The sequence below is a fragment of the Schistosoma haematobium genome, chromosome 1 (genome assembly GCF_000699445.3).
Source record: "Schistosoma haematobium chromosome 1, whole genome shotgun sequence".
Lineage (NCBI taxonomy): Eukaryota > Metazoa > Platyhelminthes > Trematoda > Strigeidida > Schistosomatidae > Schistosoma > Schistosoma haematobium.
In genome coordinates this window covers 4,092,662-4,116,501 of record NC_067196.1, presented here as the reverse complement: position 1 = coordinate 4,116,501, position 23,840 = coordinate 4,092,662, and the positions used below count along the sequence as shown (strand labels likewise).

The window sequence follows — 23,840 nt, the reverse complement described above, 5'->3', positions numbered from 1 at the left end:
CATATCAGTTCTTCTTTTTGATTATTTACTTGGCATTTATTTTCTGATACATTGTCTAGTACTTTCATTGTTGTCCTCAATTGACTACGATTCTCTCCATCTGAAAAACGTTAGGAAATGATGTTGCATTTAACAATAAACATGAGTTAAATCTAAAGGTATATTACAACATTGGTAAATTTAAAGGTACTAACTCAATAGGAGAGTATTATGCATAATTTATAAAGTGTGTTATACTTTTGTAATGGTATGCATTTTACTGTTCCTAATACATAGGACTGAAATGGGGAGTTATGGATCTTTACAGTTAGCAGTACCAAATGCTTTGGTACGGTCGAGGGTGGGGAGAGTCAGCTTTTCCCCTCGGCATGCTCACACATGGCCACGTGCATACAACCACTGTCAGGGAAGTCCTACTCACTGCCTTCTCAAGGCATTACTGTTGTTTATGGAATTGAGAGGACGGATAGCGAATGTCCGACGCATTAACCGGGTTAGTGGATACGGAGCATCCACCTAGGGGAGTTGAAAAACCCTAATTCCAAACCAATAATGTACATGAGCTCCAGTACCCTGAAGGAACAAATAATGTATGAACCAATTGTTGACCAACAGCTACCATAGGATAGCATCTTCTAACGTTGCTTCACTGCCTTGTGGATTAAACCTTTAGATCAAAGGTTTGGGGAGTGGCCCCCTAAAAAAACCATCTCTCTCGCTTTGGGCACCCGGGCAGTATTTTAGTCCTCACACAAGTCGAATGGTGGAGCGTGGCGCATATATATTAAGTGCCTTCTTCTGCCAATATTCATGTGTTTAATTAAATAAACATTATGAGGTGTTCAACTATTTATTAATGTAAATGAATATTTTCATGTAACATTCACCAATTAGATAATTATGCTTCTGAATAGTTCAGATATGTGAAGTAGGAATATAAAAAAAAAATCAAAATATCATACTTAATAAATCCAGCAAAATGTGCAACTTATTACACCGGCTTCTTGTGGTTGAGAGTCTATAACAGTTCTCAGGTGTTCGCCTATGCTCAACTGTAGTGGCAAATAATTCCCCTAAGTTACTTGTTTGGTAGATATTCAACTCTGTTGTAGATTCTTCTAGAAGAATCACTTAGTAAAATCTTAAAACCATACAGTAAATGCTTTATTTGCAAAATGTTAATCAATTGTCACAAACTTGACTATTCCTTTTGTAAATATCAGTCAATCGTCTCAGACTTCATTCTTCCTGCATTTCCATATCACATACTTTCTGTTCCTGTTCTTTCCTCGTCGATTTTCTTGACCTTCCACTGTCGGACATTCTATTCTTGACTAGCGTTATATACTACTTATGTCAATATATAAATATATCATATGAAATTTTGTTTTGTTTGTTTGAACAGTTTTGAAATATACTGAGTATTTGATCAAACTAATAAGTAAAGCAACTGACTTGTTTACTTATCTGGAAGAGATTAGTCGTTAGAAAGTTAAATTACTATCCTACTATAATCTTCCTATATAAAGCAAAATTTTGTCCAGTTAGCTCATTGATAACATTTCAGATTGTGAAACTGGCTGAAGGGAGTTCAAAGACTAAAATAGGTATCGATCCCTTGAGTATTATTGACGTACCCTACTGATACGTGGTAGATTACAAGAAATGTAAGTTCAGAGTTTTACGATGACTATATCTAAAATATGATATGTACCTGATTTCGATTCATTTGGAATTAAGATGACTTTGGAATAGACTTTGATCAATAGAAAACAGCTAAACGAACTATGTCATTGGTCAGTAATTAGGCATAATTGATTATAGAGAAAAATTCAATAGTGGAGATCATGAGTTAATTGAATCTAGACCATCATGGAAAACCTGGAAGCACTGGACGGCCGTTTCGTTCTATTGTAGAACTCCTCAGCAGTGCGCATCCAAGATCCCGCCTCGCGGGATTCGAAGTCAGGGCCTATCAGTCCTATTTATTTTATTTATTTAAACACATAAACAGGCAAAAGAAGGCACCAAATAGATATGCTTCACGTAAATCATTCGATTTATGTGAGGGCTGAGTAACTGTTCAGGTGCCCAAACCGAAACAGTTGGTTTTCTTAGAGGACCACACCGGGAGCCTTTGACCTAAAGATCTGACCCATAAGGCAGTGGAACAACGTCCGGAGATGTGATCCCATGGTAGCCAGTGACCAACAATAGGTTTATACACCATTTGTTCCTTCGGGATCCTGGAGGCAGCTCATGTGCACCATTAGTTTGTAATCATGGTTTTTCAACTCTCCCAGGTGGACTCTCCATATCCAGCAACCCGGTTAGAGCGCCAGACATCCGTTCTTTCATCTTCTCATTTTCGTAAACAACACCCCCACCACGAGAATTCAGTGAGTAGGACTTCCCTGTCAGTGGTTGTATGCATGTGGCCATGTGAGATTATTTCAAGAGGGAGATCTGACTGTGCCCACTCTCGCTGTCACTAACTAGAATCAGTTGAAGTATCATTGAATATCAATTGACAAAAGAAAGTTGTATCGTTCTAATTGAGAATTCCTTAGTAACACACACAAACACACACACACACACACAGAGAGACACATCTTAAAACGACCTAGTTTTAAAATACTTACTTAGTTTCATTGATAATTTACGATTATAATATAATTTTTCATTCATTGAATAATCATCATTTTCAACTTCTTCTTCTTCTATTGGTAAATTCATTAAATTACGATGATGATGATGATGATGATGATGATGGTGATGATGATATATCCCTTTTGGTGATTGATCTATACGATAATGTAAAGAACTATTTGATCTTGTTATTGTTTTATTATATTTTTCATTAAAATTAAAATCATTTACATGTTGTTTAACTATATCTGAATCATATGAACTTGATCTATTATAAGATAAACGTCTTGTTGTTTCATTATTCATTGTACTATCTAGTGAAGATATCCATGATGAATGAAATAAATTGGTTGATTGATCAGTTAATGAATGATTATCATTTATTTGATCTATGGATTCTTGTTTTATTAATTTATTCATTTTCATACTTGTTTTACGTGTTCTTATAGATCCATTCAATGAAGATTCATTTGAATCCGATGATATAATTGGTGATAATCTTGTCTGAAAAAAAAATTGATTTTAAAGTATGGGTTTTAGTTGTGTTTTTTTTGTGTGTGGATATCATAGTCATTACAATGATTGAGATTATGAGTCAATTGTAGCTAGACTGTTGGATATTGGGCAGCTCAATTGAGACTGATAGGTCCTGGGTTCGAATCTTGCGAAGCGAGATTGTGGATGCACACTGTTGAGGAGTCTCATAGTAGGACGAAATGGTCGGCCAATGATTCCAGGTTTTCAATGATGGTCTAGCTTCAATGCACTCATGATCTGAACCATTGAAATTAAAGCAATTCGTCCCTTTGATAAATTTCGATAATGTAATAAAAAGACGAAGATTATCAGAACTATGTGATGATATATTAATGCAATACATTTCGAACAATCTGATCACACATAATATACTTGTTAAGGGTATTTATATATAGGAAATAAAAGGTCAACCAGACTAGAAATGGGGGTAAGGGGAGACAAGGATAATAATAAAAGTAAGCTATATCGGGCGTACTACCAGACAGCCGAACCATAGAGTTTGTGAACACCTCCCTTCGCGGTTAGTAAAAGGCACGGTCAAGACAATACGCAGCTCGGTCCTATCACAGTTGATCGATAACGGTCATGTAATAGACAGAAATAAGTCATTTATTGTATTCTTACTAGTTTTCCTTATAGTGTTCAATCTCGTCTTTTACACATAGCAGAAGCTATAGGAATTCCAGCTAATAATCCAAGTCTTCATGTTCATAAGAAATTTGTAACACCCTTATTCTCTCTCTTGACCTTAATAAATGATTTTATTTCTTACTATTTTCCATACTCTTTGTCTGTTTATTTTTCTTCACCCCCTTTTATCCTTTTCTTTTCTCTCAAATATTCGCTTCACCATTCAATTATCTGAACACCTCTTATTACGTAATCTTATAACCTTTCTATGAATGTTATTTCAATGTCTATATTTTCCTAATCATTGACCTATTTCCCATTATGTAACCTTGATTCAAGCCTTTATTACATTTGTCATCACACTACCAATTTGTACTTTTAACTTATTATGTTTAGTTAAGTAATTGGATTACATAACTGAACATAAACTGCCTTGATTAATTCAATAATTTCGTATATTTCAATAGGTGAGATCATGAGTCCATTAAAGCTAGATCACCACGGAAAACCTGAAAGCACTGGATGTTCATTTTGTCTTATTGTGGGACTCCTCAGCAGTACTCATCCATGATCCCGCCTCGCGAGATTCGATATCGTATATACTTAGAAATATTACTGTATATTAGAGTAAATCATGATGAGAATCTAATGGAAAACAATATTGTTCGCTTATATCTATGTTGGTCTAAATTACACTATGGGAATCTTTCAAATAATAAGAGTAATAATAATAATAATAATAATAATATGCAAAACCATGCGAAACCTCATCACTCTGGATAATAAGTCAATACTACCAGGGTAGGTTTAAGGTGCGAACAAACTGTTTTTGAATACACAAAGAGGGTTTGAATTTTCGTATAACTAAGGCTTCGATAAACCTTAGTATACGCCCTTTTACACATTTTTATGACCAGTTTCAATTATGTGTTTGGTAATAAAGGATGATGAATGTTTATCCTTTACTCTTATTAGGTCATTTGATTCTATTTGTTTCTGCAACCATTTGAGTACATGTTCACACACCCTAATTTTGAGATCACGATTACTCCTCCTTTCTTTATGTGTGACCATACACACATTTAAATTGATAAACACAGTAAGGCGTGACGCAATCGTTTTTTTTGTCTTTTAGGTTTTCGATGAAGCATGAACCTTGTTGTTACCTTGATAATGACCTTTGCTGCACAGTACGTTTTATTGATGACTAATTTAAGCCTGAACAAATTTAAATTCACCTCATTGCACAAGCAAATGGCTATCAGGACTCAGTAACTGAGTGGATAGTGCGATGGCGTTTGAAGAGAATGGTACTGGGTTCGTGTCCCAGAGTGAACATCAACTCTGAGATGCCGGTACATCTAGCTGACGAGTCCCAAATAGGACGAAGTGGCGCTCGTCCTGGATTCCACTGCTAGCCACTATCCATCATTGCTTACAATAATTTAAGCCTTTGTTTCAATAAAAGACTATTTGAATCACCTGTAAATGGTAAGGTGATTTAGACAGACTTTTCTCTACCCAGGCTATAGTAGGTCTCACTGTACCATGAACTTTCAATCTATTTATGAATTTCAGAGGATAGCCATTTTCCATTAAGCTTTTGTTTAGCAACTTAACGTCATCATCAATAGCGTCATTTGTATAAATACGATCAAGCCTGCTAAATAGGCACTTTATCAAATCTCGTTTGTATTGGACGATGCAATAACTATAATAACTATGGTATTGAACTGTCCACGTTTTCAAAGAAAAATGGATCGTTTGATTGATGTTTTTTTATTGAAATAGAATATGATTCTGTTTGGGGATGTATGTGTATTGTCACAATATTACCTTAATTCACGAGCATTATAAGTAAAGATGGATAATAGGCTAGTAGTGAAATTCAGGATATGCACTTTGATCTATCGCAGACTTGAAAATCAATTAGAAGATTCAAGTAACCAATACCAAATAATCAGTTCAGGAGTTGTAGAGATTGCTAAGTTTTTGATTGAGATCATGAACTGATTGATATTAGACCACCATGGAAAACCTGGAAACACTGGACGGCCGTTTTGTCCTATTGTGGGACTCCTCAGCAGTGCGCTTCCACGATCCTGCTCACAGGATTCAAACACAGGGCCTTCAACCTCGCGCTCGAACGCTTAACTTACTGGATCACTGAACCGGCATCCAACGGTGTTCATGTCTAACCTCAACCAATCCACCAAGATGCGCGACCATCTTCCATTGTACTGAAGTAGACACCTGTTTCTACCCAACACGGATTAACTCCACTGGTCAGTGCTTCCAGGTTTTCAATGGCGGTTCATGATCTCAATCAAATACCAAATGAATTCAATATCGATTTATGTCAAATCTTTATTAATCAATATTATGTGCTCCTAACCTGATAATTTTGCATAAACTACACTTACTGGTATTGACATTTGCATTTTCATTAAAGAATTTTGACGAAATAATTTATAATCTGTTAAACTATCATCATTAGGAGATGAACTGTCAGATTCACTTGCATGTACAGCTTCGTTTCTTCTTGTCTTTTTTTAAAAAAAAGAAAGTTAAAATAGTCAACAAGAATGAAAATATGAATGTTAATGTGAAAAATTCACTTATTTGAATGATTTTTTTAAAAAAGTGTTTCGTTCTATTTGGGACTCGTCAGCTGAATGTACCTCCATCTCAGAGTTGATGTTCACCCTTGGGGACTTGAACCCAGTATTGTTCACTTCAAACGCCATCGCGTTATCTAATTAACTATTGAATCCTGCCATCCATTGCTAGCCACTATCCATCTCTGCTTGTTAAGCTTGTAAGTTAAGGGAATATCCAGGCAATGCACACAGTATGAACATATGCCAATAATCGACTGATCACTGGGTGGTGACCATTCAATTGTGAAAGTTAAGTATTCCATGTGAAGCATGAAGATCCTGAGTTCAGCTTCCATTGGGTTCGTGGATGTTTACTGATGTAGAGACTCATATATCGACCGAACAAATATATAGTAATTTCTACTTTTAAATGATTGTTTAACAACTTATCATGTAAACTATAAAACAATGTTACCTGTAGAGCATGAAGCCATAACAGCATAGCATCTTCTGTTTCTGCTTGAAGAATATGTTCTTTTCCATCTGACCTATGATCGTAAAACAAACATAAATCAAAGTAAATCATTGCAAATAATCATATTGATTACCCAAACTACTTCAGTCTAATGGTTAAGCGCTCACGCGCGAGACCGATAGGTCCTGGGTTCGAATCTCACGAGGCGGGATCCTAGGTCAACACTGCTGGGGAATCCTATATTAGACTGAAACGGTCATCCAGTGCTTCCAGGTTTGTCCATGGTGATCTAGCTTCAAATGACTCATGATCTCGACTATTGAAATTAATATAATATCCACAAAACCCCTTCTGATACTTCAGTGTTATTGGATATAAGTCACAATATACAAATACAAAATGAAGATTTCAATGTTGACGTGGATTTCTGTATATTTTTCATTAGTAGAAGTGATCTGATAAAAATAACTATTCCAAATGTTTCATTAGCTTAAAACTATATCGAAACAAAACAATCGATTACTAGAAGAAAAGTCTAATCATTTAATCGATATTATATGGAATTATTGGTGAATTAAAAATACAAAAATGTAATTAAATTCTAACCGTTATTCCTCACAATTAATTGATCACTGGGTGGTGATCAATGTCTTGTGTATCAAGCATTCGATAATAAGAAGGACTTCACGTTTGGTTGTCAGTTCTTTCAAGTATTATTTGAATATTCCACTTTCAGTTACCTACTGATGATATATAGTCAGTTAGCTAGGCAATCAGTCAGATAGTTGGTCACAACCAAAGTGAAATCTTACACATCCTATTTGTTTAATATAGGGTTGTGGAGATTAATAAATTTTTGATTGAGATCATGAACCGATTAATGTTAGACCACCATTGAAAACCTGGAAACACTGGGCGGCCGTTTCGTCCTACTGTGGGACTCCTAACCAGCGTGCATCCACGATCCCGCTGGCGGAATTCCGACTCAAGTTAGACATTAACACCGTTGGATGCCGGCCAGCTCAGTGGTCAAGAGGTTAGGTATTTGCGCGCGAGATTGAAGGCCCTGTGTTCGGATTCCGTGAGCGGGATCGTGGATGTGCACTGTTGAGGAATCACACAATAGGACGAAACGTTCGTCCAGTGTTTCCAGATTTTCAATGGTCGTCTATTTGTTCAAGTTGTGATACTTCATCAAAACAGTCAAATGAAATTACCAAGATAAACTCCAGGCCAATAAAAGTAATAAATACATTAGAAATAATAGACATAGAAAATACGAATCAAGTATAAGGAGAAACAAAGAGTGAATGTCTCTCCACCATGAATACCAATTCTCACTTATGATAAATAAAGTCATAAATCATTGATCATAATAATTACGTGAATATAAGTAATGTAATGTTTACTCAACCACAGAGTTCAGTCTAATAATCAATGACTTGATGAACTGATGTGAGTTCTTGGTTTGGTCACTTATATCTTTCTTTTAATTTACTTATACACTAACAAACATTAACTTCATGATGGGTTGTAATTAGGTGTACGTTGTAACCAAGATTTAGTGAACATCATTCAAAATTATTCATCAATGAGTAAAATCTGGCACTTCAATAAATTTGACTTTTCAATAACAATCTAAATCTCCAATTCACTGATCTACTAAGATAAATTGAAGTTGCAACCAGTAATCGATGGTATGGGATCGCTAACCCTATGACCAACTCTACTCCTTTATCCGAGCTTGAGACCGACAGTAGCCTCAGAAGAGCTCTATTCGGAGTAAGAAGTCCAATACTAACGTGAAACAACTACCTACTGCCTTCTCGTTTTAAAACGTTTGACAGTTAATATAATTTCGTGACATAATACTATTCTAAACAACAACAATAATGATTAACATTTTACTTACATAATACTAAATTGATTATGTTCAGCAGGATCAATATGAAATACAGCTCCGTGAATATTGATTATTTTCAATGGTTCTTTATCTGGAATAGCTGCATCCATTTCATTACGATAAGCCATTAATTTCAATGTAGACTCTTCAAATACATACCAGTGACGTTGAATCCCTTTTAATCTTTTGAACGCTGAACAATTCATCGAAGGTATGTTTGTTTTTTTTAAAAAAGAAGCAAAATAAATACATTCTTTTTCAGATTTTAGAGAACATTACAATTCCTACATTGATCTTTGTTTTCTTGTCAAATAGTCAGAATTGAGTAGTCAGTTATAATACAAATCACAACGAGTAAGACATACACACAAATTGTCAGTCAGTCAGTCAGCTACAACTTAGGACCAGGCACACATTTGCATCGGTTCAACTTGCCATACCTCATCCGCCCAATAACATGAACACCGGATTCTTAGAAGTACTCAATTTAATGGTGTATTATATAAAAGAAAGAATGTGCATAAGGATATAGTAAAGGAAGAAAGAATCAGTTCGTAGAATGAAAGATATAAACCGATTTTAATCTCATATTTTAAGGGAATACAGCGAGTGCATACACCTACACTACTGTGACTGACTCTGAGCCATGTCATATATAGTCTCTAACCATTCGTTACGATAGTCATGCGGACGCCAATCAAGTATTCTGCATCTACTAACATGGCTCACACTACAAGATAGTGACTTCAAGGACTGATGCCACGTTTTGGTTTGGCTATCCCTAACTTTCTTCCAACCGTCTCTAACACTAGTCAGTATTGCGTGTCGTGGTAATCGGTGTTCAGGTGTACGCAGCACGTGGTTCAACCATCTCAGTCGATGATGATTCACAACCTTATCAACTGATTTACCATCAATCCCTAATACCCTACGTCTAACCTCCCTATTACTTATCTGGTGATCCCAATAGATGTGAGTGATTTTTCTGAGGTATCTGTGATCAAATACTAATAGCCCCTAATGGCCCTATTTTGAATAATTCATAAATATTTTTACTTATATTGGTTAATATCTAAAGTACATTTGTTAGACTGAGCGTTCGTTGAATCAAGTTTGATAAGTAGAACTGTTCAGGCGCAAATTTAATTTTTTTTTTCATATTTTTGTCGTTGTTATTGCTAAAGTGATCAGCTAAGCTTTTTTTTCTCTCATCCAAAAGCAGTTGACTGATATTTGGCGATTAAACTATGAACCCTATCCATCCACACAGTATATCAATATTTTCAATTAAGTAGCCTTGTGTGGGAAATAAATTTAAATCATAAAATGTGTGTCATCAGAAATTGATAATAGTTTGAAAACAATTGGAAACGCTTTAGATTATCAAGGTATTTCTATCAATATTGGGGATTTGTGCAGATTGTAGTCTTTTCACAGTTGAAATCACGAGCCGTTTCGTTTATGTATAGGACCATTCAGCAGAGTATTCGCGATCCCGTACATTGTACTCGAACCCATGACATTCTGTCTCACGCGCTAACACTTAACCTCTAGATCACTGTTGAAAACATGTGTCAATACGAAATGGCTGTCCAGTGCTTTCAGGTTTTCAGTGATAGTTTAGCTTTGGTTGACTTGTGATTTCAAGTGCAAAAATATGAAGGTACTTCTCAGAATGAATTGCATGAATTATTTTCAACTTAACGTTTTGCATCGAATCCCGAAAGAACTATTTAGCAACTGAAGCTTATTGGAAACTAATGAAAGTAAAGTTAATTTCTGCTGTGTAAACAATCGTCAATAAGCCGTGGATCGTTATATTGTAGTAGTTGACGATGGTATGGTGTTGAAGCGACTGATGCCGTCTGTGTGAATAGATTACTCGTCATCATTTATTACAGCTGGTGACCTGACATCTTGGGGAATAATGCTGATCGCATGTAATATACTCAATATCAAGCTATCCGAACTAGTGACCAAACTACGGCCTTATTGTTAGTATTCGACCAGGGTCAGGAACCAGACGATTATGACATTGGTCAATAATTAAATGATCAATTAGTATAAGTAAACATTCAAATCAAAACTAAGAAATCTAGGTAAGAAAAAAGTAATTTAAACATATTTGACTTGGCTCAAGAACTAGACTCTATCTACAGTGTCAGTTGATGAAACTCATGAAGTACAGATTTGCGTAGGGCAACACTTCATGTTTAATGGTAATGATACTAACTTACTACACAAAGAGAATTAATTGGATCAGGAATCAAACCTGTCACAGTGTTGTAAAGTTGAATGTCTTAGCCTGTTCAAACCATAAACCATTTAATTCTGTTTTGATAATTTAAAAGTATATCTGTTTTAGATTGAGATCATGAGCCGATTGCTTCCAGGTTTCCAATGGTGGTCTAACATAAATCGGTTCATGATCTTAATCAAAAACTTAATATTCTGTACAACCCCTATACTGATATATATATGCTTTAATAAATCGAAACGTTTGACAACGTGGGTGAAGAACCGTTTTATCATTCTCTTTATTTTATTCAGTAATATATGTGAATATCATATCATAATGTTACTCATATGGACTCAATAAACAAATGTCTCATTATAAAGTAAACTAATTTCGGAGATTGACTATCATGGAGATATGGTAAGTGTTCTATATTGATTAAGACTGATCAATCGGATGTGAATACCTCTCACATTTAATATTCATATTGTGACAGTTCTTTAGCACCAGATGAAAATTTTAATCAGTAAACGTCCTTTCATACTTTATATCTTGTTCTTTAATTTAACCACCAATCATGGATTGCAAGGAAGAACCTTTTGATAAAGTGTGGCTGTTTGAGATCATGAACTGATTGATGTTAGACCAACATGGAAAACCTGAAAGCATTAGACGGCCGTTTCGTCCTATTGCGGGACTCCTCAGTAGTGCACACCCACGATTCCGCTCACGGGATTCAAACACAGAGCCTTCAGTCTCGCTCGCGAAAACTTAACCTCTCGACCACCAAGCCGGTATCCGACGGTGTTAATGTCTAATCTCAACTAATCCACAAAATTGCGCGACCATCTTCCATTGTACTGAGGTAGATAATCTCCACATTCCTATACTGATAATCACCATGTGCTCACTAGTGACTAGCTTCATGAGAGAAACCGTGACCGTGTCGGGTATCTGCCTCAGTACAATGGAAGATGGTGGCTCAATTTCGCGGATTGGTTGAGGTTAGACATTAACACCGTTAGATGCCGGCCAGCTCAGTGGTATACTGGTCAAGCGGCTGTTTAGTGCTTCCAGGTTTTCAATGGTGGTCTAACACCAATCGGTCAATGATATCAATCAAAAACTTAATAATATTCACAACCCTATTCTGATGAAGTCTGATTGTATTTGGTATTTAATACAGATAATGTTATGTGCACACGACATCAAATCTAAATACTCATTTACATTTATCTAATTCAAATGTGATTGATCATTCAGATGAAGTAATTAAACCTGACAATATAATAATAATAATTAAGGAAATACCATCATATATACATGGATAGATTGGAGATATTATTAGACAATAATTACTAAAGTGATGATGACGTAGTGTTTTATACAGACATCTAGATCCAAAAAATGGTTATCCCACTTTAGAATATGAGAATTTGGTAGAGCATGTGGTTGACAGATGGTATTAGTTCAATTTTATCAATTAGCTTATACTCTATTGTGTGAGTGATTCGAATATCTTTTTATATGAATTTTTCTAATACTGCTTTTGTTTATTTGCTTGTCTATTCATTTCTCGGAGGTAAGACCCGACTCACACGTCCTCGTCGTGTCTCCTGGATAGTGGGACTTGTCCCATGAACTAACGTGAGTAGTATACCGAGTGGTAGAGATCAGACTAATCAATCACTCGACCAATACCCATAAACGATTACAAGTGCTACAAAGAGAAACAGCACAGCTTTAACTGCAAAAACAGCTATCTCACCCCGGTAGTTGTGCTGTGGTTCGATGTAGCCACTTCTCCAGAAGGGCCTACTAGGCTTCATCAATACATTTTCTGGCTGGAAGGCTATTCATTTATTTATTAATTATGTTTTGTTATGACATCGGTCTATAAATATATGGAATATGTTGACTAACTATCAGTTTGAACAGTCTGAATTCATTTCAGTACGATAAAGTTTTGGATTTATTTCAGTACAATACAATTCCTGAATATTCTACACTCAGTCAGCTACAATGTAGGACCAGACACATATATGCATCAGTCCAAATTGCCACATCTCATTAGCACAGCAAGATGAACACCGGATTCATAGAAGCAGTTAGTTCACTTGACATTACCTCGCCTAAACGGAGAGCAGATGAGATACACCCTCTGTGTCTCTGGTGACCCGATGGCTAGTTCTCTTGTACTGGCAGATGTAGGCATAGCATGAAGTACGAGGGTAAAACAAATGGATCCCGGTTACCAGTCATCTATATGCTGTTCAGTCAAACGGCTCCGTAAGAACTCAGGAGGATAGGTAGACACGTCGTTGCTTTTTCATCGTTTCTGCCTACGCTCCCAATGACTACAGCCCAGATGAAGTAAAATATGACTTTTACAGAAAGTTTTTTGAACTTCAAAAAGCTAAACGTTCAGACATAGTACTTGTAGCAAGTGATTTTAATGCCCAAGTAGGTAGCTTAAACCAAAAAGAAAGACCCTCTTAGAAAACCATCTGTTTCTGTCTAGGCCCCCGAAAAATATTACAGTCCATACACAAATCAAGTGACTTGTGTGACACATATGTACTCGATGCTTCTTTGTACCGATATTTATGTATTCAATATGTGTTAATAGAAATCTAATTCAATTACAAGTCTAATTCTGTTATTATATCAGTTCACTGAATCCATCAGTCTTCAATCATTCAATTAAAGATAACAAACGTGACAGTTTCATTCTTATTTCTTTACAGAAATAACGTGTAGAATGATTAAAAGAGAAAAAAGGAAAAAAAACACTCACAAATACAGTTGGTAGTTAGTTACATAATCTTGTGTAGATAACCATCGACAAAAGCAAACGGTGGTTAATTATCAGTTACAATGTTATTCATACATTGCTCTTATTAAATATGTTAGCAATTTTAATAATAGAAACTTCAAATGTCTAAAAAATGTAATTCATTCCAGTCATTTCATTATCAAGATTGATATATGATCTAATTCGAACACTAGAATCCGTTACTAAGCTGTTCTAGTAACCCCACCCCCTAGGCTAAATCTACACAGCAACTTGAACACGAGAGAAAAGGTGAGAAATATGGAAGAAACACTTTACTCCAAATGTTTGTTTATGTACAGAAAATCGAAGGTTTTTACAGCATTTTAGATGACCTTGGGTTTTCTAAAACTTCTGGAATGCTACTAAACATAGTAACCGTGTAGGTAATTATCCAATCAGAAACTGGACATATGACTTTTCACTTTCTAGATGTTTCTGGCGAAACGTCTAGTGAATGTTGATTGGATAAGATGCTTCTCAGAATATTCAGAGCATTTGTTGGATTTTTTTCAAGGAGTTATCTGGATCCTCTAACTAAGACACATTGAGATGTATAATCATTTAAAAGATTGAAATCTTAATGATTATCATCATTAATTCTTCAGCGTTTTGTTACAAAGTGATACAGTGACCTGAACATTAATAATCACATGGAGCTACCTTCAAGTTCAGTCAAGGATAATAATCCTTCTTACGATGTAGAAAACAATACAATTAAAGATAAATTACTGGTATCTTGGTTGAAATAAACTTCTTTTCTTTAATATCATTATAGATAACGAAATGGGGTTTTTGTTAATAAGAGTTTTATTTATTTATTTTTACACAGATATTGGTACAAGGAGGCACCAAATATATATGCGCCACACAAATCTCATTCGATATGTGTGAGGTCTGTGTTACTGCCCGGGTACCCAAACCGAAACAGGTGGTCATCTTAGGGGGCCATTCCCCGAGCCTTCGACCTGAAGGTCTGATCCACAAGGCAATGGAGCATCGTATGGAGATGCAGTCCCATGGAAGCCGGTGACTAACAAGTGGTTCATACGCCACTTGTTCCCTCAGGATACTGGAGCCCATGTGCACCATTGGTTTGGAATCCGGTTAAAGCGCCAGACATTTGCTTTTCGTCCTCTCATTTTCGTAAACAACACCCGTGGTGCGAGAAGGTAATGAATAGGACTTCCCTGGCAGAGGCTATATACGCGTGGCCATGTGAGAGCATTTCGAGAGGGAGAGCGGACTCTCCCCACTCTCGGCTGTACCAGGGCATTTGGGGACTAATAAGAGTTTAAGCTTACTTTTTTTTACAGTTGAAGGGTATTTCACTTTATAAAATGATTTTGAAATATAAGTTTATGAATTCAATCTTTTTTATTTCTTTAATCAATGAATGGGAAAATCTCCACAAAACACCTTTTTGATAATAGTCATCACGTGCTCACTAGTAACTGGCTTTGGGAGGTGTTTCCTGGAGTTCTAGTGAGAAGCCATGACCGGTAGCGCAATTTCATAGATTGATTGAGGTAAGACATTAACACCGTCGGGTGCCGCCTAGCTCAGTGGTCTACAGGTTAAGCGTTCGTACGAAAGACTGATACGTCGTGGGTTGAAATCCTGTGGGCGGGATTGTGGATGCGCACTGCTAAGGGACCTATATTACGACAAAACGGCTTTCCAGGGCTCTCAGGTTTTTCATGGGGATCTAGCTTTAATTGACTCATGAATTCAACTATAAAATTACTGAAACTTTCAGGAAACCCCCTTCTGAAAATAGTATTTGCTGATTTACAATCTGTTCAGAAGTCGAAGGAGAACTGAACTTTTGAATAAATTTTTATTAAAAAAATGTATTTCTGAACTTTTTGAAACTGGAATACTGCTTAAATTGTTTTAAGTCGATCTGGTTTATTTTTCCTGAAATATTTAAAGAAAAATTTAGAATCCGTCTCACTAATGTAATTTCATATCTACAATTGATTGATCACTGGGTGTTGGTCAATATCATGTATGTCAAATGCTTCTTAGTGATGATGAATAAATCATTACTAATATTAGCACACTTTGTGGAAACATCTGAATGTTCAATTAATTCAACTGAAAAACTCTTCCTGTAACTTAATCTAGTCCAAGAATCACAATTAGCAAAAATGCTTTAAACGTACAGATTAGTTATGATGTCAATTTAACAATCGTATAGACCAACAGACGGCGAGACTATAATTTATGAACGAACCAATCAGATATAAGAAAACAGGTTCCGGATTTTGGCGCGAAATTCATCCATCCATTTGGCTAAATAGAGTTTTGGCATTATAGCTGATGTCAGATTGTGATGAAAACCCTAAATCTAATTCCTAACACTAACCATGAACTGTAAATCAGAATTCGAATTCTTCACATTGATTTATAACCCTCATTTGGTCCTAGTTATCAGGTAAACACTCTCAAGGTCACTTTAGCGGCACTCAGCGGTCGTCCATAAATTATAGTCTCACCTTTTAATGTGTAGATATTACATTTATGACTGTAGAGGTGAATATATAAAGGTGAATCAAATAGTATAGTTTTAAGTCAGAGATTGAAAGTAGTCATCGAGATCACCAATTATGCTGCTCAATTGGTTGTGATTAAAAAGTCCAAGCCCATGATTCCAAATAGACTTAGACAATGCATAAATAATTTACGTCACATCCCATTGTATTCATCAATTTACATGTTTATGTGAATACGCATACACAGGAAGAAATATTCAATTAATACAATCAAAGGTTATTAAACATATGACAAGATAAATTCATTTTGTGTTGTTTTACTTATATCTCCCCATTGTTATTTAGTATTTCAATTGATCAGTCTCATGTTAGAATATGTGCATCTTGTGCGGATTGCCTCAATATAGCCTTAAGTCAATAGCTAAGTGGAGAACGCGATGGCGTTTGAAGCGAATTATACTGAGTTGGAGTTCAGGAGTCAACATCAACTCTGAGACGCAGGTACATCTAGCTGTCGAGTTCCAAATAGGACGGAACACATATCAAACTGGATTCCACTACTAGTCACTATCCATTATATACCTAGATAATTTCAAAACTAATGAGTATCAAATAGTCTAATCAACATAGAAGATAGAAAACTATGTTCATCGATAGTGAAATATATAGTAATGACATATTTGTCAAATTACATTTTATATAGAATATTTACATTATAAAATGTAAAAGAGCATAGTAACAGATTAACATAATATTTATTGTTTATTATTGTTGTTAGGTGATTGATTTCACGTCATATGATGAAGTTTTAATTTAAAACTAATAGTGTTATTACTTCAAGAGATTGATAGATAGAAATGAAGTGAAAGTAAGAAAACTATCGCCGGTATTACTGATCAGTGTTGTTGCTGTTATTTCTTCTATTTATTTAATAAAAAGTACATTAGTGAAGATCATTTCGTAAATAGAAAATTGAAGTATATACGCTTATGATCATACGTGATACTTTGAAAATAAGCTTTTATCGTTTAAATTCAATCATGAGACAAATGACGTGACAATCATATTCGTCTAACTTATGGGGTATCATCTTCAACTTTGGTTAAATTTACCCATGAAATCTCATCAAACTTACTTACTTACTTACTTATGCCTGTGGAAGAGAATAATCCGTCAAACAGCACTCTTCATCCAACCATATCCCAAGCAATCCTTTCCAGTTCTTTCCAGTTGTTATTCATCCTTTTCATATCTGCTTCTATTATCCGACTTAATGTGTTCTTCGGCCTTCCACATTTCCGTTTCCTTTCAGGATTCCAAGTTAGAGCTTGCCTCGTGATGCAGTTTGATTATTTCCGTAATGTATATCCTTTCCATTTTCATCGTCTTTTCCTAATTTCCTCTTCAAATGGAGACTAGTTATTTCTCTCACACAGTAGGCTGTTGATGATGGTTTATAAATACTTGTACCTTCCTGATGATGGTTGTAGTAGTTCCCCAACTTTCAACTCTATACAGTAGAACTGTCTTGACGTTCGTATTGAAGATTCTGACTTTTATATTGGTTGACAGACAATTGTTTTGAGCTCCATATATTCTTCAATTGTAGGAATGTGACCCTTACTTTTCCAATCCTCGCATGTACGTTCGCATCCGATCCTCCGTTTTCATCAATGATGCTTTCCAAGTACATGAAAGATTCCACATCTTCTTGAGTTTCACCATCATTAATAAACAACCAATCATCATTTGATGGTAGTTTTATAAAACTTTTTTTAAAAATAACTAATCAAACATCTAGGTTAGCAACTACACAACCAGTAACACTCAGACAAATCAAAGTTGGTAAAGGTAACAAAAAAAAAAGTCAAATGCAAAACTTTTATTAGCTTATCAAATATTTCTTTATTTATTTATTCCTAATGTCATTCATTATATCACTTACCAGATTCAAAATATGCTGCAATATCCGATGCATTATTCACAAGCGGAGCTAATAAATAATACATTTAGAAAAAAAATACATGAACTAATTTTAATGATGATTAAATACAATGAAACAATGAGAAAAGAAATCAATAATTTATTGATTTATTGATTAATTGATCGATTGATTGGTTATTTGATTAGTTTTTTTGTATAAAACTAAATGACAAAATGGGACAGTTTTATAATTACATAATTATTTTTGCCACTTTATTCCCTTTAATGATAAAAATCAATATTATTTTATGATTTATGTGTTTGTTACCGTGACTAAAAAAATCTAAAATTTATTTAAAGAAAAATGATTAAATCATTCGATAAAATGTTGTTAAATTAATAACAATAGTAGAGATAATGAGTCAATCAAAGATAAACCATCATGGAAAACGTGGAAGCACTGGACGGTTGTATTTCCTGGACTTTTAGTCAGAAGGCGTGACCAGTGGAGTTTAACCTGGTCTGTTGTGAGATAGTAACTGATTGATGACAATGGTGAATGTGTCACTCAATTTCGTGGATTAGGTGAAGTTAGACATTAATACCACTGAATACCAGCTCAATGGTCTGGTGGTTCAGTGTGCATGCTCGAGGCTAATGGGTCTTGGATTTGAATCTCGCGACGTGGAATCGTGGATGCTCATTGCTGAGTCCTCACTGGGACTTACAGGTTCTCCATGGTGATCTAGCTTCAAGTGACTTATGATATCAACTATTGAAATTACTATAATATCCACAAAAACCCCTTCTGATACTAATTAAGGTAATAAACTTTTAATGATTGAAATAATGAGTCAGTTGAATCTAGACCACCATGAAAACCTGTTACTACTGGACGATCGTTTCATCCTAGTATGAGACTCCTCAGCAGTGCGCGTCTATCATCTCGCCCCGCGAGATTCGAACCCAGCTCCTATCAGTCTCTCGTGGGAACGCTTAACCTTTAGAATACTGACCCGGTATCCAATGGTGTTGTGTTAATGAGGAGTCCTATACTAGGATGAAAAGGCTATCTAGTGCTTCCAGGTTTTCCATGGTGGTCTAGATTCAATTGATTCATGAATTCAATTAATAAATTACTATAATCTCCACAAAACCCGTACATGATTATAATAAGCTTTTGATTAAAATCGAGTATATTGTTAGTAGTATTCCTACTATACTCATAGAATTATTTGTGGTATGGATTGAAATACTTTTAGATTGATACGGTTAGAATCCCTTTCGTATGGAATTCACATGATTCAAAGACTAGTTTCTACTCAAAAAATTAATACTACTGAGGGAAGACCTTTTTAAAGACATGAGGGAGTAATAAAAAAAAACTTAATCTGACATGCCTAATTTGTGTGTTAGTTAAGATTTTACAGAATGTATCAGTCTAATCCAGATTATAGATAAGCCTTACTAACGAATGTCTACGATTATATAATCTAAGCTCGAAACATCCTTATGATTGACTAACAAGTGTAATATGAAACAAGTGGTTCTGTTACAATTGATGACCATAAAAATTGCTTTCACAAAAAGTGAATATTCATAGGTTTCTTTATTCGACAAGATGTGACTTTGATGAATGATGTTTAGGCGTTGAATTCACTTAGTAAGCAATGTTTCAGTTAACTTCAAGATTCTAAAAATACAAACTTCTCATAGATTAAAATGGCTGACAAACGAATTACATATATCAAACCACCAGTCAACATGAAGTAAATATTTGTTAGTGTATAAGTAAATTAAAAGAAAGATATAAGTGACCAAACCAAGAACTCACATCAGTTCATCAAGTCATTGATTATTAGACTGAACTCTGTGGTTGAGTAAACATTACATTACTTATATTCACGTAATTATTATGATCAATGATTTATGACTTTATTTATCATAAGTGAGAATTGGTATTCATGGTGGAGAGACATTCACTCTTTGTTTCTCCTTATACTTGATTCGTATTTTCTATGTCTATTATTTCTAATGTATTTATTACTTTTATTGGCCTGGAGTTTATCTTGGTAATTTCATTTGACTGTTTTGATGAAGTATCACAACTTGAACAAATAGACGACCATTGAAAATCTGGAAACACTGGACGAACGTTTCGTCCTATTGTGTGATTCCTCAACAGTGCACATCCACGATCCCGCTCACGGAATCCGAACACAGGGCCTTCAATCTCGCGCGCAAATACCTAACCTCTTGACCACTGAGCTGGCCGGCATCCAACGGTGTTAATGTCTAACTTGAGTCGGAATTCCGCCAGCGGGATCGTGGATGCACGCTGGTTAGGAGTTCCACAATAGAACAAAACGGCCGCCCAGTGTTTTCAGGTTTTCAATGGTGGTCTAACATTAATCGGTTCATGATCTCAATTAAAAATTTAATAATCTCCACAACCCTATATTATACAAATAAGATGTGTCAGATTTCAACTTTATTGTGACCAACTGACTGACTGATTAATCAGTAGCTAGCCGAAGTGGAATATTCAAATAATACTTGAAAGAACTGACAACCAAATGTGAAGGGTGATACTTCATTGATCAAAATCTACTTTATTTTTGATTAGATAATATTAGCGAATCAATTTTCTTCACTAACACCTTATATGCAAGTAATAACAGTTAGATGGTGTTTAGAGTTAGTCAACAGGAAACCCTGAACCCGGGTTCCGTGCAACTTCACACTCGTCAGCAAGCTGTACCTGTAATCTTGAGGGGACTGGTGCTCTCTGACGGATTCGACCTCGTGTCACCCAACTTCACGGTCAGAGACGTTACCACTGGGCTACCCGAGCGGCGGCCGATCTCCTCTAGGACTCGGATGTAATTGATTCATATTAACTATGTTTAATCTTTCTAATGTAGTTATTGATTTTATTACCATGATTGTTTGCATCCATTATATGCAGATAGTTACTTCTATCTTATAGTACACACTATAAACAATTATATCTGATCCATATTCATTAACCAAATATGAAAAATTACAAAAACTGACAAGTTAACAAAAAGAAACCCTGAATAATTTATACACAAAACATGTGAAATATGCCAATTACTTATTTACGATAATGATAATGTGCTAAATAGATATGTGGAAAAGGTATATACTGTGAAAGAGAGCTTAAATCTCAACGGTTAAAAGTGATTACAGTCTTTCATAAGCATATATGGATAGTGATTAGAGGTGGAATCCTGTTTGATGCACGTTTCGTCCTATTTGTGACTCGTCAACTGAATGTGCTTATATCTTAGAGTTGATGTTCACTCTAGGACTCGAATTCAGTACAGTTCATTTCAAACACCATCAGATTATTCAGTTTTGCTTATAAAGTTTATGACTTAAGGGAATATCGACGCAATCCCTACACGATGCATATATGCCAATTGATCATAATTGGATAAACATTAGGAACTAGATAACATTGCAAAGCTATTTTATTGTAGTATGATATAAAAACTTTAATTGAGCATTTTGTTTAATGAAAGATAGAATTTATTCATTTTATGGATTTTGTGTAGTAACAGAAGAAAAGAGGTTTTCCTTATATGGATTGATTCCCTCCTGGACTCTATGTTTACCATGAAACTGATCTAATGATTTTGATAAGGTAATATCACTAACATTACAAGAGAATCAAACTTATTTATTAGTGGTAATTATACTGATTACAAGAAATCTTCCCATTGTTATTTAAGATTGCAATTGATCAGTCTGTTGTTGGTATATGTGCATCCTGTGCTGATTGCATCGATATTGCCTGAAGTCACAAACTTTATAAGCACAAGCAGGTGGTTAATCAGAATTCAATAGCTAAGTGAATAACGCAATGGCATTTAAAGCAAACGATATTGGGTTCAAGTATCAGAGTGAACATTAACTCTCAGATACAAGTTATATCTAGCTGACAAAACGTGCATCAAATTAGATTCCACTGCTAGCCACTATCCATCTTTGTTTATAAACATTGTGACTTAAGACAATATAGAGACAATCTGTACAGAATACAAATATGTCAACAAGAGACTGATCAATTGTAGTCTTAACATAACAATAGGGAAGATATAAATAAACAACAATACCAAGTGAACATTCTATTACTTTTATTCTAAAACAACAATAATGTTAATGTATTTAGGTTTAATCATTTCACATACATAGAGAAGGCATAATAAATAAAGTTCAAATCTATGCTGAAATGACTTTCATAATATATTAATATAGAAAAAAGAAGATATGTAATGTATACAGTTGAGTGTAGTTTTGTATGTCTCTATTCATTTATCATTGAATGTATACATATCTCTCATAATTTTAGCTTATTAATAAAGTATTCAATATTGAATGACCTGAGAAGTGAAAAACTATAATGTAGATAGAGAATACTGAATAGATTGTAAATTGGATTTGATCAAGTTTTATTTTAATATCAGAAATGGTTTTTGTAGATATTATAGTAATTTCAATAGTTAATATCATAAGTCAATTGAAGCTAGACTATCACGGAGAACTTGAAAACACTGGACGGCCATCTCATCCCAACATCCATGACCTCGCGAGATTCAAACCCAGAACATGTCGGTCTAGTGAACAAACTCTTGATCTCTATATCAGTGAGCCGGCATCTAACAGTTTTAATGTTTAACTTCAACTAATTCACGAATTCGAGTGATACATCCAACATTGTCTTCAGTGAGTTATTATCTCACAACAGACCTGGTTGAACTTCACTGGTCACTACTTCTCACTTGAACTCCAGGAAATACCACTTGAAGCCAGTCACTAGTGAGCATATATTGCTTGATATCAGAAGGGGTTTTTGTAGATTTTTTAGCAATTCACTAGTTGAATTCATGAGTCAATTGAAGCTAGATCAGTGGGATCTGACTCCAATTAGATTGTATGCTGATTGCTATCGAAATGCACATGTCTTCTATCATTTTACATTTTTACTGACTTAGCTGATGTTGGTGAATAACAGAATTAAATAAGTCGAATACGAGAACGGATGTTTCGAACACGTATATTTCATGCACTCATTGAATTGAACAGGCAATCAGGAAACGAAGCGAAGAGACACGCTGTGGAGATGGTAACCAAGCGTACTCCATTGAATCAAGTGTTAATCAATATTTATAGCCAGATAAAAATAAATTACAGATGTGTAATAAATAGAATAACAAGCGTACACAGATACGCTCAGTCAAGGTTAATAAGCGATTAATTGACAAGGTCAAAATGTGAATCAAGAAGAACGTTTAAATTGGCCTATCCAGAAGTTAGAATAAGCTGTATGGGCTTGATATAGCAACGGACACTAAAATCTTTCCAAAATAATAGTTCCTTGTTTTATTCCAATAAGATTAAAGAAAATGAGAGAAAATATGATGTATGAAACAAAACTATCCTCTTACATAATTTCATTTTTTTCTAATAAAATCATAACAGCTTAAGTTGAGAGAATGGCTTCATGGGTGAACTCAAAGGAAGCTCTAA

At 35.0% G+C, this 23,840-nt stretch overlaps 1 protein-coding gene across 1 annotated transcript in view; it reads right to left on the bottom strand.

Annotated features, from left to right (window-relative positions):
* The window catches only part of TBC1D2B (TBC1 domain member 2B), a 97,789-nt gene that overhangs the window by 63,590 nt on the left and 10,359 nt on the right, over nt 1-23,840 (bottom strand). Inside the window, exons 2-7 of the mRNA XM_051213955.1 lie at nt 18,307-18,354; nt 8,804-8,987; nt 6,892-6,964; nt 6,240-6,362; nt 2,643-3,153; nt 2-100 (exon numbers count right to left, since the gene is read on the bottom strand). Coding sequence (XP_051072950.1) covers nt 2-100; nt 2,643-3,153; nt 6,240-6,362; nt 6,892-6,964; nt 8,804-8,987; nt 18,307-18,354 — 1,038 coding nt within the window. The remainder of the gene's footprint in view (nt 1; nt 101-2,642; nt 3,154-6,239; nt 6,363-6,891; nt 6,965-8,803; nt 8,988-18,306; nt 18,355-23,840) is intronic.